General features: G+C 37.2%; 1 protein-coding gene across 3 annotated transcripts; it reads left to right on the top strand.

Annotated features, from left to right (window-relative positions):
• The first annotated feature begins 3,102 nt into the window (after positions 1–3,102).
• LOC130710967 (protein ACTIVITY OF BC1 COMPLEX KINASE 8, chloroplastic-like) lies at positions 3,103–12,783 on the top strand. 3 transcript variants are annotated; one of them, XM_057560387.1, is made up of 21 exons: positions 3,103–3,646; positions 3,724–3,859; positions 4,956–5,122; positions 5,690–5,810; positions 5,947–6,047; positions 6,378–6,476; positions 7,348–7,458; positions 7,568–7,647; positions 7,779–7,848; positions 8,138–8,211; positions 8,316–8,385; positions 9,042–9,130; positions 9,646–9,770; positions 10,252–10,332; positions 10,416–10,476; positions 10,583–10,637; positions 10,709–10,807; positions 10,924–11,013; positions 11,492–11,551; positions 11,676–11,796; positions 12,227–12,783. In XM_057560387.1, the coding sequence occupies exons 1-20, from the start codon at positions 3,269–3,271 to the stop codon at positions 11,790–11,792; spliced, it is 2,184 nt and encodes a 727-aa protein (XP_057416370.1). In that variant the 5' UTR covers positions 3,103–3,268; the 3' UTR covers positions 11,793–11,796; positions 12,227–12,783. The 3 variants fall into 3 exon arrangements, with proteins under 3 accessions (XP_057416370.1, XP_057416364.1, XP_057416376.1); XM_057560381.1 differs by having other exon boundaries at positions 11,676–11,803; XM_057560393.1 differs by lacking the exons at positions 8,316–8,385; positions 9,042–9,130 and having other exon boundaries at positions 11,676–11,803.
• Positions 12,784–13,230: the final 447 nt, after the last annotated feature.

Raw genomic sequence — 13,230 nt, 5'->3', positions numbered from 1 at the left:
TTGTGATATTGTGATTCTCGGCATACTTTTATGAAATCTTGTTGAGTGTTGTTGGTTCTGGAAACTAAAGCATGTTATGTGACACATGTTAACTGGATTTTTGTTGTTGGAATATAGCCTTAAACCTTGTGCTTAATTGGTTTATAAATTAATTTAAAGGCGGAAGTTTCTCTGCCAGTTTTCTGTACTAGTCAGCGGACTTCAGGGCCTATTATCACCCGTTTCTGGATCTCGGATGAAAAAGTGTTTGAATAGAGAGTTATAGATCTTTAAAATAGCTTTCCAGAAAGGTATCATACGTGATTTTTGGTTGGAAGATGCGTTCTGTAGACCAGTTTCAATGAATGTTGTCCCTTCTGTCAAAAGCTATAAGTTGCGAAAATGTTTGAAGTTTTTGTTTAGGAATATGTGATTAGGAGATGCTATGAATTATATGTGGTTAAGCTTGTGAACATGTTCATGATTGTCTATATGTTAAGCATGATGTTACTTGTGAAGTTTTTTGAAGGTCGCCCATCTAGTTGTAATCCCTTCCATTGTGTTTTGTATGTTGTCGTTTATTTCTGAATCGACGTTGACATAAGACTCTAGGACTGACTTTAGAGCCCTAAATTATGAGATTGAGAATAATCGCTTGCAAGTATTATGTGATGAGAATGTGATTAATGGAACATAGGTCTAGGTGAGGCTATGTACCATGAGAACGATGGTGCCGTTAGAGACAACGGTAGCTTGCACGCGAGGGAGAAACTTTGATTGACTGCGGTCACCGTGAGATTTTTGGTGAAGCATTGCGGCTTCACATGATTTATACATCTGCGGATGTTGTGATTGGCCAAGGAGTTTTGGTGGGTTGTGTGATGTGAGGAAACGTTAGTCTAACTGAGAAGTAGGTTACTAACTCAATTAGTGCTATTAATACAAGAGAAGTTATGACAGGTGGTTATGTTCATATGTTGAAAGTTTATATGAGATGTGATTATGTTTATGCATGATTTGTTGTGGAACCTGACCCTTGCTTTTGTGTCTATGTGTTATTTTGGGGGGGGGGGGGGGGGGTAGATGGTGGCTACCAAGATGGTGGTAGCGACCGTGATCTGGGAGCTGGTGCTGAATAATCCCGAGGAGGACTGATTCTGGGTGACCGACACACTGGAGAATTTAAGTCGGCGATGCAGAGCTTGTGATAAGAGATATGCACAGAAGGATCTCGGAGATTCAAACTATCGAGGATGGGGCGATCACAATGCCTTACCCTCCTGCTAGGTTTAGCCAGGCCAAGGGAGAGAAGCCGCTCGGTTCGTCGGAGGACGAGGATCCCTCAGAGGAGGCGACAGTTGAATCGCCTCTGATGGAGGTGAAGGGTGTCGTGAAGTCCCCTCCACTGGAGTTAAAGGAAGCTTGCCATATTCTTGGAGATTGGGACATGCCTCCATTGGAGCCTATTCCAAATCCATCAGAGGAACTACCGCCTAAGAAGAGGCATTGTGGTTGGCTTTCGAACTCCGAGGGTGAACCAGCCTGTCTCAAGAAGGGTCGAGATACTAAGGACAAGGAGGTTATAATCATTCCTAGTGATGATGAGGATGAGAGCTGAATCTTGGTTTAAGGGTTGAGAGCGCTGCATAGAACTTATTTACTTCTTATATTTTGCTAAACAATGTTATTATTTATGGTTTGGTTCGGATTAAATGGGTTCACAGTTTGTGTACTCGGATTTTACGATTTTTCCCCCTTTTGGGTGTGGATATGATTTATACTTTGGTTAAATGCGAGTTTATTTATGGTACCCGAATTGTTATATTGTGAAGTTTTGTTCGTGCGACGAGTTTAAATGATTTAAGTTTAACGTTTGAAGAGTTTTCGTAAAATGAGTCTTTGTCACTAATTGAAGATTAATAATTGAATCGACGAAAATTCTTTACAAAAATTGGATTAATTGGTTACTGTGTGACACTCGAGAAATCGGGGCATTACAAGACGCATCCATATTAACTTTGATCCAACCTACAACATACCTCCTCCACCTTGCCGGCTCCTCCACTGTTACTCGTGGCATCACCGTTGGTCGTGGCAATGAACAAAGCGCCTTGACACGATGCAACATGTGGCCAACTTCCATTATAACGTAAATGTTTAAATATGTTTTTTTTTGTCTCTGAAACCCTTAAAATGAATCAAATGGATCTCTAAAAAAATCATTTGCAATATATTTCAAATTTTTAAAATCAAATTAGGTTTGAAAGCTATTTAAGTATCTACATTTTATGAATTTTGATCAATCAATTTTCTACGTCATTTGTCTGATCACACATGTAATTTTTTATATTAGTTTAGGTCTTTCTAAATTTTTTAATCACTTATAGTCTACCCATAGTTCAAACCTTAGCAACTCATAAATTTACCCATCCATTTCAACAAAAATTCTAATTTTTCATCTCAATCATGCATTCCGGGTTCTTCTCCATTTCCAATTGTTCTTCCTTCAAAAATAAGAAACTTCAAAACCTAAAAAAATCCATATTGAGCATGACTGCTTGAGAGTGTGAGTGGAGTATACACCAGAAAAGAATGGCAGCGCAATAGTTTGTAAAGTCAGCACTACAATAATTCTTATCATTACTTATAGTTTTTTAATTAGTAACCTCAACATAATCAAAAGTGGTAAGAAACTAAGAATATTAATTGTTTATCATCGGTAAAATGTGTGGAAAATTTATTGACGTTGAGATTGTAAAATTGAAAATTACTAACGGTCAAAGTCACGGTCAAGTTATGAATGACTTTAGATGTTGTTAAGTTCATATGACTGACGATAGAGCCTCATAAATGGAAGTAGGAAAATGTTGGATGACATTTTGATGGCTATTTTTTTTAACAACTCCACTTTAAAACTCACTTTCACCCTTACTAATTTTAATAAAATCAATTCTATCACTATCTTCACCATAAACAAAAATCCTTCACTAATCAATCCAATTCAACCAAATTGAAAAACCTTGTAACCAAAAATAAAATAAAATGAAAAACCTTATGGCTCATATTAACAAAGCCACGTGTCCCCTTCATCTCCACCCCTTCCCCCCTATGTTTTTGTTCCACTCCCTTCCCTCTATTGTCTTTCTTCTACCTCCACTCTCTGTTCCTCATTCACTGTCACACTCACATTGCCTCCCCACCATGAAAATGATCACAGTTTCCTTCTGAATCTCAATCTCAATCTCAATTCACCTCTCTCTATCTCTCTCAGAATCTTCCTATTCAATTCATGGCCACGACTTCACCTCTGCTCATACCTCAACTCCACTTTCTATCTCCTCAACTCACCTTCAACCGCCGTCTTTCTCTCTCTAAACTCCCCCTCCTCTCTTCAACCACCACCAGAATCCGCGCCGTCGGTAAGGAACCGGCGTTGGCCGAGCGACTGAACGACGTAGAGTGGACCGGAAACGGAGTCGCCGGCTCCAATAGCAATGGCGCTGTGGATGGATACGTTAACGGCGATGGAAACGGCGTCGCGGCGGAAACGGAAACGAAAACGGAAGTTGAAGCTTCCATGATAAGCGAGGATGGGAGGAAGAGGAGGTTGGAGGAGATTGGGAAAGAGGATGCGTGGTTTAAGCAAACTGTGAAAGAATCGGTTCAGGTACGTACGGCACTGTTGGCTCGTCGTTTTGGTAGATTGTATGGTGAATTTTATGTGAATGTGTGAGTTTTTGGCAGGTTGCAGTTGCACCTGGAGGTCGTTGGAGCAGGTTCAAGGGTTACTCTACAATACAGAGGACCTTGGAAATTTGGGGATTTGTTGTGAAGTTTATCTTTAAGGTTTGGCTGAGCAACCAGAAGTTTAGTTACAAAGGTTTGTTCACTTAAGATTTCAACAATTGTTTCCATCCATTAGAATTTTGGAGGAATTGTGTGTGGCTTTGGCTTGTGGCCTTGTTATATTAGTAGGAGTGTTTGTCAAGCAACCAATTATCCCAAAAGCTTAAGCTATTGGATAAGGGCCAAATGAATTGTTTTAAATTATATTCTAACAGTGTTTGTTTTCTGATGTGAACAACAACTAAAAAATTCAAAATTAGATATCATGTGAATCAAGTGAGATTTGTAGTGACTGTAAATCATAAACCAATCTGTAGGGATGTTAAAATGTGAGTGTAGTTGGAAAGTTTACACTAAGAATCTAAGATGTTTATACTAAAATCAATCACTTAACTAGGAAATATTGTTGGTCTTTTTGAGTTACTCTATTCTTTTTCACCATCTACCATCATGAAAGTGAACATCTTTTCTGATGCTGTGGTGTTCTTGTCCTTCTTCATGCTAGGTAGTGCTCATATGTTATGATGTTAATGCGCTTATCTAGATATGTCTTTGAATATTGGGGCGTCGTACTATATGACAATGAAACTACTTCATATCCTTCCATGATAAGCTATGAGTTTGAAGTCTGGAAATTGGTATAAATATAATGTTATAGCAGGTTAGTTGTATTATTGTATAAGCTGGAATTGACTGTTAGTGTGTGTTTGGTTTTTCGTTGAACTCAACATGGATCAATGTTCAAGCAAACGGGTCAAAATCCTGCTTCTCCGGTCCACGTTAAACTCAACATGACAAATTCTAGCTTCTCCGTTAGTGCCTTGAGATACGTGAAATCAAGTTTGCGTTGTGCCTAACGCCAAAACAAACATGTGCGATATCATCGACTCCAAGGGTTCAAAGTGGTGGTGGCCAAACCTTCAAAAATTAATCTCATTGTTGTTTTGAATTTAAATCACCATTTGTTTTTCTGAATGGTCTTTTTCAATATTTATGATCATCTTTTTTAAAACCTATTCCTAACTACAACCAGTAACCCCTTTAAAATATGAAATGTTTCTTTATTGAATTTTGAAGAATTTCTGGATGTTATTGTCTGTTTTAATTTGATATGAAGACATTATTTGCAGGAGGAATGACTGAGGAAAAAAAGACCTTAAGACGGAAAACCCTTGCCAAGTGGCTGAAGGAAAGCATTTTGAGATTAGGTCCAACGTTCATTAAAATTGGCCAGCAATTCTCCACTAGGGTAGACATTCTTCCTCAAGAATATGTTGACCAGTTGTCTGAACTTCAGGTAAATTAGAGTTTTGAACATCATTTGTAAGATTATTTCCCTGCATTGAGATATTTTCAACATCGAAAATTTTTTATATGTCCATTTACATGTGCCTTTTACTGAAGCCATTTCCATAAAAAAAATTGTTCACACATGCAGTCATGAACTTTTATAAGTATTGTCAATCCTAAGGCTGTTTTCCCTTAACTTTTTATTTTTTGCTAATTGAATGTCAATATGTTCGAAGAAATCATGTGATACTTTGATGCCGAATTCATTCTGATCTGGTCACATTTTATATGTAATTTATTACATGAGTAACAAACTTTACAGCTATAAGGTTGAATAGAGTCATTTGTAAGTTTTTGGATGTCCATCTTGTTCATCTACTTTGGCAGCAAGTCATACTCTTCATAAAACTTTTGAGTGCGAGAATGTTTCTCTTTGAATTCAGAGAGCTGGTGTTAATGTAATCATGAGTTCATGACATAACAATAAATTTAAAAACAGCATAACACTGAAAAGAAAAAATATATAAAGTATGCATTTCTTCGGGGCCTTAGTTACCTCTTATTTTGGGTTCAGGATCAAGTTCCTCCATTTCCATCGGAGACTGCTATAGCTATTGTTGAAGAAGAGCTTGGAGCTCCTGTAAATGATATCTTTGACCAGTTTGATTATGAACCAATAGCTGCTGCAAGTCTTGGTAATCTATGTTTTACTTTGCACATCTTTGTGATAGAAAGTAGGCTCAATCAATGAAGGAACCGGGATTAAGTGTACTGCAGCAGAGTTGAAAAGAAAACTGGAAGAGTGAACTATTTTCTTTTTTTCCTTTGCAGGTCAGGTTCATCGTGCAAAATTGAAGGGACTGGAGGTTGTTGTTAAAGTGCAAAGGCCTGGTCTCAAGGGTCTTTTTGATATTGATCTTAAAAACCTGAGGGTCAGTGTTAAGGCTTTACGTATAATGCTTATGCTTATGGTGCTGCGTGCAAATCTGATATTACTTTATGATAACTATTTCTGTTGTCTTGAATTTATCTTCTAACTTTATTCAACTAGTCAAACTTGTAAAGCCCTTTTAAAATTTTGTGCATTTATTAATTTTGTTTCCCATTTCCTTGCATGCATGGCTTTCTTGTGTGCATGGATAGGCACTTATGCGCTTATTTGTATTCTTTATGAAGGATTTAAAATAGCAATACTTCTATCTTCTGAAGACCTTGTACCACTGCATATAACACTGATACCCAGGTCTTTTATTTAATTCCAGGTTATTGCTGAATACCTTCAAAAACTTGATCCAAAATCTGATGGTGCAAAGAGGGATTGGGTTGCTATTTATGATGAATGTGCCTCTGTCTTATACCAGGTGATTATATTCTGAGAAGTTACTTCAATCTTAGGTTGCTTGACGTTACTGAATGAAGTTATTGGTCTAGCTCAGCTAAGTGAAGTCCAATATTAATACTTTATAGTTACACTACTCGGTTGGAGTTTGGTTGTGTGGAGTGGGCCAAAACGCTAACTATGTTCTGTGGTATTGCGTGTGAGAAACCAAGTATTTTTCCTTTAATCATGTGAGACTTTTATAACAAAGATCCTAGTAAAGATTTCTGCAGGTAGATTGAGATATGAGAGGCTCTTTTATTCAAACACAAAGGAGAGAGAGATAGTTGAGTTGTTTGGAGGGGATAGATAATGTGACCTGCAATGTTACTTCTTGATGACCTGGCTGGCTAGGCAATGGTGTAAATTGGCAAATGAGGATATTTGTTGTGCGGGTTTTGCTTAATTAAGAGGCATGCTTGTTGAATCTTCCAGATTTCATATTTCATTAGATGTTTTCTAAACAGTGAAAATTATAATTAATCTGAAAGTATTAGAAGTATTAGTTTCTTGCCAAAATAGCACTAATGATGTTCTTATGGCAATCTAACAGGGATTGGGAATGATAGAGAGTAGGGAGAGAGAGTTTTAGTGTGCCTGGTCATGGTTTTGAACTGTCATAGATTGTTCATCTAACTTTGTTAGAAGTGGAGTTATGGAAAACCAGATGTAAAACAACTAGCCAATACAAATACTAGTCTTAGATCTAACATAAGAGTGCTCATGCAATTTTTAGTCCCTGCTCGAGTTGTGAATCTTGTTCTTGTTTTTCAGTGTGATGTATGCATGTGTTCTCTGCACATCCTCAAACATTCTCTGGTCCTGTTACTGCAACGTGAATTAATAATTTTCAGGAGATTGATTACACAAAGGAGGCTGCTAATTCAGAATTGTTTGCAAGTAACTTTAAGGGCATGGATTATGTGAAAGTTCCTACAATATACTGGGATTATACCACGCCACAGGTCTGATATTCACAGCCCATAGATATATGTCAAATGTTGTAATGTACATATTTCACATTTTCTGTCTGATAACTTATTCATCTAAATTTTAACATTGTTTCCAATGCAGATTTTGACAATGGAGTATGTTCCAGGGATTAAAATAAACAAAATACAAGCTTTAGATCAGCTGGGTGTTGATCGCAAAAGGTTGTTGATTCTTTACTTATTTGCTTGGCAAAACCACTATGGAAGTGATACCATTTATTTTGGTGCATATCTGCTAAGGATGTCATGTAACTTAAGTCAAACTATTATAATGTTTGTGTTGTGTTCTACAGGTTAGGGAGATATGCGGTTGAGTCATACTTGGAACAAATTCTATCACATGGTTTCTTCCACGCTGATCCTGTGAGTTTGATTTTTATAATTGATATCAGAATTCTCTTTTAATATTATACGAGAGTGGTGGGCCCCTGATCTGCATGAAAAAAAAAGCAAGTGCAGCTGCATTAAAAATGCTGGTGGTTTACACTAAAAGTCTAAAATAACTAAAAGTCGTTGGTGTCCGAAAAGCTAACAGGAAGTTGACAATTGACATATGGCTATGTATTGGACAGATTTATTATAATATGAATTATATATGGATTGACTATCTTGATACTCTTGTGTATAACTGATAATGTTTATGTTTGTGCAGCATCCTGGGAATATTGCAGTTGATGATGTCAATGGTGGAAGGTTGATCTTCTATGATTTTGGAATGATGGGAAGGTATGGCTTTTATGACTATTTCATATATGAATCACCAGAAATACATAACTTAAGCTTTGTGAGATGTTTACCTTTACAAATATGATTGGTATTGCACCTTACAGTATCAGTCCAAACATCCGAGAAGGTTTGCTTGAAACATTTTATGGAGTTTATGAGAAAGATCCCGATAAGGTAGTTGCTTTTTATGGATGGTTTCCTATAATGCTATGAATACCATAATATGTCTTGGCTTAATTGCAATTTTGGTCCCTGACGTTTACCAATTCCACGATTTTAGTCCCCCACCTAATTTAATTACACGGATGGTCCCTGACTTTGCTGGTCGTCTGCAACGTTGGTCATTCCGTTTATTTGTTAACGGAGGAGGCTTACGTGGATGTCCAATTGGAGAGAGAAAGAAGGACTGAAGAGAGAGGGAAGCATGCGAGTTGCACGTGAGACCTGCAACGATCATCTTCTACCCTCTTCCTCCTTAAAAAACAGAGCACCGTGAGGAAGATGTTTCGAAGCTTGAGATTGAGCGAAAAGGGAAGAGATAAAGAACGAACGAGTCCCTGGAGGCAAGGAAGAAGATTGAATCAGTTGCTGGTCTCTTTCTCTCTCCAATTCGACTTCCACATCAGCTAAGTGACCATCCACGTAAACCTTCTTCGTTAACAAATAAACGGCAGGACTAACGTTGCAGACGACCAGCAAAGTCAGGGACCATCCGTGTAATTAAATTAGGTGGGGGCTAAAATCGTGGAATTGGTAAATGTCAGGGACCAAAGTTGCAATTAAGCCATATGTCTTTTTAACTCATAAATGAGGCTTGTGACTGGTGTTAGGTTCTTCAATCAATGATTCAAATGGGCGTTCTTGTCCCTACTGGAGACATGACTGCTGTTAGGCGAACAGCACAATTCTTCCTTAACAGGTAGGAACTCATTTAGTGAGAGCATATCATAAACTGAAATGCCTCCAGTGTTCTTTACTATGGTATTTCTACAAGTCAGTATTATTAGTGGAAAAGTATAAGCATTGCAACTTGTAAATTATTGGTTGCAATACTCATTAGAATGCAGAAGCTAGTTAATAGGAAAATCTCAAGTCATCTTGATAAAGTGAAAGATTTTATAGTTCAATGTATTGCACTAGATAGTTGATAATGGCATACTGGCATTTCTTTCGTTTGTTTCATTTATATCTGTCAGGCCAGAGGCTGAAAAGCATTGCTTATTAACTGGGTTTTGTGCAGAAGCACTCGTGTGTCCTGATTATCTTAGAAATATACTGGCATCTATCTGACAATTTTTACTGAACATTTCTGAACAGTTTTGGATTTATTACATCATTTTTCATTCTTCTAATATTTTTTTAGTAGGAAAACAACTTGGGGTAGAAACCTACCGAAATGTTGACCTTGAAGTCTTCCATTTTTATCTTGTACAGTTTTGAGGAGCGTCTGGCTGCACAAAGGAGGGAAAGAGAAGAAGCAACAGCTGAACTTGGATTCAAAAAACCATTAAGCAAGGAGGAAAAAATAATGAGGAAGAAACAACGTCTGGCTGCTATAGGTAATGCTCCTTGTGTAACTGAATGCATATACAACAATAATCGTTGACTAATCTGGCTATATGTGAGGAGAAAAAGTTAGTGAGTTCTGGGTAAGTGTATGTAATATGTAGGTCATTTACCACCCAACAACAATATTTTATCCCTGGCATAAAGAGAATTAGGGTCATTGGCTCAATAATAGTATTAGATTATTAAAAATGTATGTAGCAGCACAGTAGATAAAAATTGAAAAATCATGGGTACATAAGTACATTTGCATATACTATGATGTTATAAATTTGTCTATTTATAAATTATTGTTATGGTTAGCTCTGCCCCGGCTGTAAGGACTATGATCGCAATGCTCAGAACATATAATGCTAAACCTTATGGAATATTATCTATTAGTTTGCTAAAATTGTGCAACCTATGGGCTCATTGCTTGCTTACTCTGAAAGAATAAAGGATGTTTGGTACTCATAGTTGTCTTGCTCTAAACAGGCGAGGATTTATTATCCATTGCAGCAGACCAGCCCTTCCGATTTCCTGCTACGTTCACATTTGTTGTTAGAGCTTTCTCAGGTAAGTGTGAATCAGTTTATTGTGTCAAATCTCTAGTCTTATGCATCTGATTATAAAGCAACAAGTCAACATTGTCTTTGCAGTATTAGATGGCATCGGAAAGGGCCTCGACCCACGTTTTGACATTACTGAGATTGCCAAGCCGTGAGTGTGGCGTACATAGTTTTTAACTTCTTAGTTATTTTTAAGACTTCAATTTTAAGTCCAATATTTTGCATATCTAACACAACTAGCCGTCCTGGCCATGTAGTTATGCTCTGGAGTTGCTAAGGTTTCGTGAAGCGGGGGCTGAGGTTATCCTAAAGGTAGGCAAAACATGTTTTACTGTGAGTTTAATATTTTGATTTTTTTTCCTTACTTACCTTATGGTGTACAGGACTTTAGGAAGAGATGGGATAGACAATCTCAAGCATTTTACAACTTATTTAGACAGGCTGATAGGGTTGACAAGCTGGCTGCAATTATCCAAAGGCTGGTATGTTCCAGATATTCATAGATATCATTTGAATTTTTTATGTGATTTGTACCTTCTGTTTGTTCTGAACTTCCGGTATTCTAGATTGCTTCTTATTGCACTTAATTTTTGCGCAGGAGCAAGGTGATCTAAAGCTCAGAGTTCGAACTTTAGAATCCGAGAGGGCATTCCAGCGCGTTGCCGCTGTCCAGAAGACTATAGGGAATGTGAGTCTAGCTGACATGGGACTTATTTGTATTATGAGGTTTACTTGTTTTCTTAGATTTCGTTCGAGTCTGTTCATGGCTGTTGTATGATCCCTCTTGGTATGTCAACAATTTATTTGATTATGAGAATGAAAATGGATATTATTGACTATTTCATGTGCTGGCAATATACATGCCTGTAGATGAATGTAGTATGTATCTGTTTCTTTGGGTGCACCTATTACATTCAGGGATGCCCATGCATCCAGGTTTATGCTTATACATTGCAAAGGTTTGACAGCATGCGGCCCATCTTTTCACACGATCAATATCTTATATTTTCATTTTCTCCCTACATTCTTGAATGCATGCATCTATTGAAAACCATATGCATGTTTCTCGAATCCTTGTTTAGAGGTTAATGGATGATATGATTAGAACAAAGTCGAGGAAAACCTCATCGGGTGCATAATCTTGTTACCTTTTTGTCAATTAACAGGCAGTAGCTGCTGGAAGCCTCGTAAATCTTGCGACAATTTTGTATCTCAATTCAATTCGCGTAAGCTGTTCCCATCCTGCATCCCTAATCTCTATTTTTTCTTGGGATGATTATACATTCAGTTAATTGATTATGTGGTGTGATTCATTGCTTAGTCACGCACGTCACTTGTTATCTTTTCCAGGTGCCTGCAATTGCAGCATATGTATTCTGTGCATTCTTTGGTTTTCAAGTGCTCTTGGGCATTGTAAAGGTCAAGAAGCTAGATGAAAGGGAACGACTGATTACAGGGACCGCATAAACAAGTAATAGGTGAACCGTGCTTTATTTTTCTATTTAACTACTCTTGAATTAATATAGTCAATTTATGATGTCATGCAAAAATGTTTATAAGATGATGAAATAGATTAATTTGGCAGTTATCTTGGTGGTTCTTTTCCCTTAAATTGTCTTATAAATTCTGAGGCTAAGCATGCAAAGTGCAACCTTTTAGAACTGTGAGCACGTCACATGATAGCGTCACCCAAATATTGTTGTATTTGTTGTACTTTCTTCCAACAGGGCCTCTCTCTCTCTCTCTCTGTTTGTGGTTTTTTGCTAGTGTGATCACTTTCTTATGGCTACTCTTCTGGTATCTTTCAAAATAAGAACAAAGAAAAAGAAGGGAACAGTAATCATAACAATCTTTCAAGTAATGTTCCTCTATTACTCCTTGACATGTCCTTTATTTATTAGGTTTGCTTGGACGGATTGCACAAACTGGACCAATGTGTACCATATGTTAAAGCCATGTTAACGAGTCAACCTTCAGAACATGGAAGGGATAATGACTTTGGGAGCTTGCAGAAGAAAGTAATACCCAACATTTCAGAATGCATCAGCAGCTACAAAAACTTTCAACTAACAAATTTGGTGAAGGCTTTTCCTGGCAACGGGTTAGTGTTCAAAAGAGTGTGTTGTTAGCATTTCTCAAATATCAATCGGGCTCTGTGATAGCCAATTGGCTACCCAAAACAAAACAAAGTTACAAAATTACAAATTTACAATTAAGTCATTGCTGCTGCATAGTAAATTTTATAGTCATAATGTAGCAGTTGTATATATATCACTGTTAACATCCCACGCTTGAATTTTTAATTGGATTCTGTCATGATTTGTGACATTTTTTTTTTTGACTATGTAACATCCCACTCTTGTTGTAATTAATTACTATATTGTCTAATGCAGCTTCCCACAAAAAGTTAAAGGGGAAGCTTTGCCTGAAATTGACATAATAAATTTGTTCAATAAAATTGTCCCTCTGTGCCATTAACAAGCATGTTGCTGTTGCATTTATTTGTTTTCAACAATAGCTTCTTTTGGTTATACTATTAATGTAAGAGTTTCTTGTACTGACACCTTAACTGTGTCTTGAATTCACCTTGTCCGTTTCACCTCCTCCAAAAGTGCTTTTCATATACATAAATTACATATGATAAGGACGTAATGTGTCATGAATAATAACGATAGAAGTGGTGAGAGTGATAAGGATGGAGCAGAACATGTTAAATGGAATCCCATATGGTAGATGGGTTGTAATCTTCATAAAGGACGGCAATTTATTAATGCACCCCACATGGGCATGCTTCTGTTCCCTCCATGTGTCTCTGTAAACGAGATTTTTCAATGTGGCAGAAGAGAAGAAAGAAGAACTCTTTTGACTTTGGTCTCTGGATTTCAGGTTATACTAAGGGGTGGTC

Source organism: Lotus japonicus, chromosome 1 (genome assembly GCF_012489685.1).
Source record: "Lotus japonicus ecotype B-129 chromosome 1, LjGifu_v1.2".
NCBI lineage: Eukaryota > Viridiplantae > Streptophyta > Magnoliopsida > Fabales > Fabaceae > Lotus > Lotus japonicus.
Note: the sequence above shows the minus strand (reverse complement) of the source record. Positions and strands in the feature narration are given on the sequence as shown.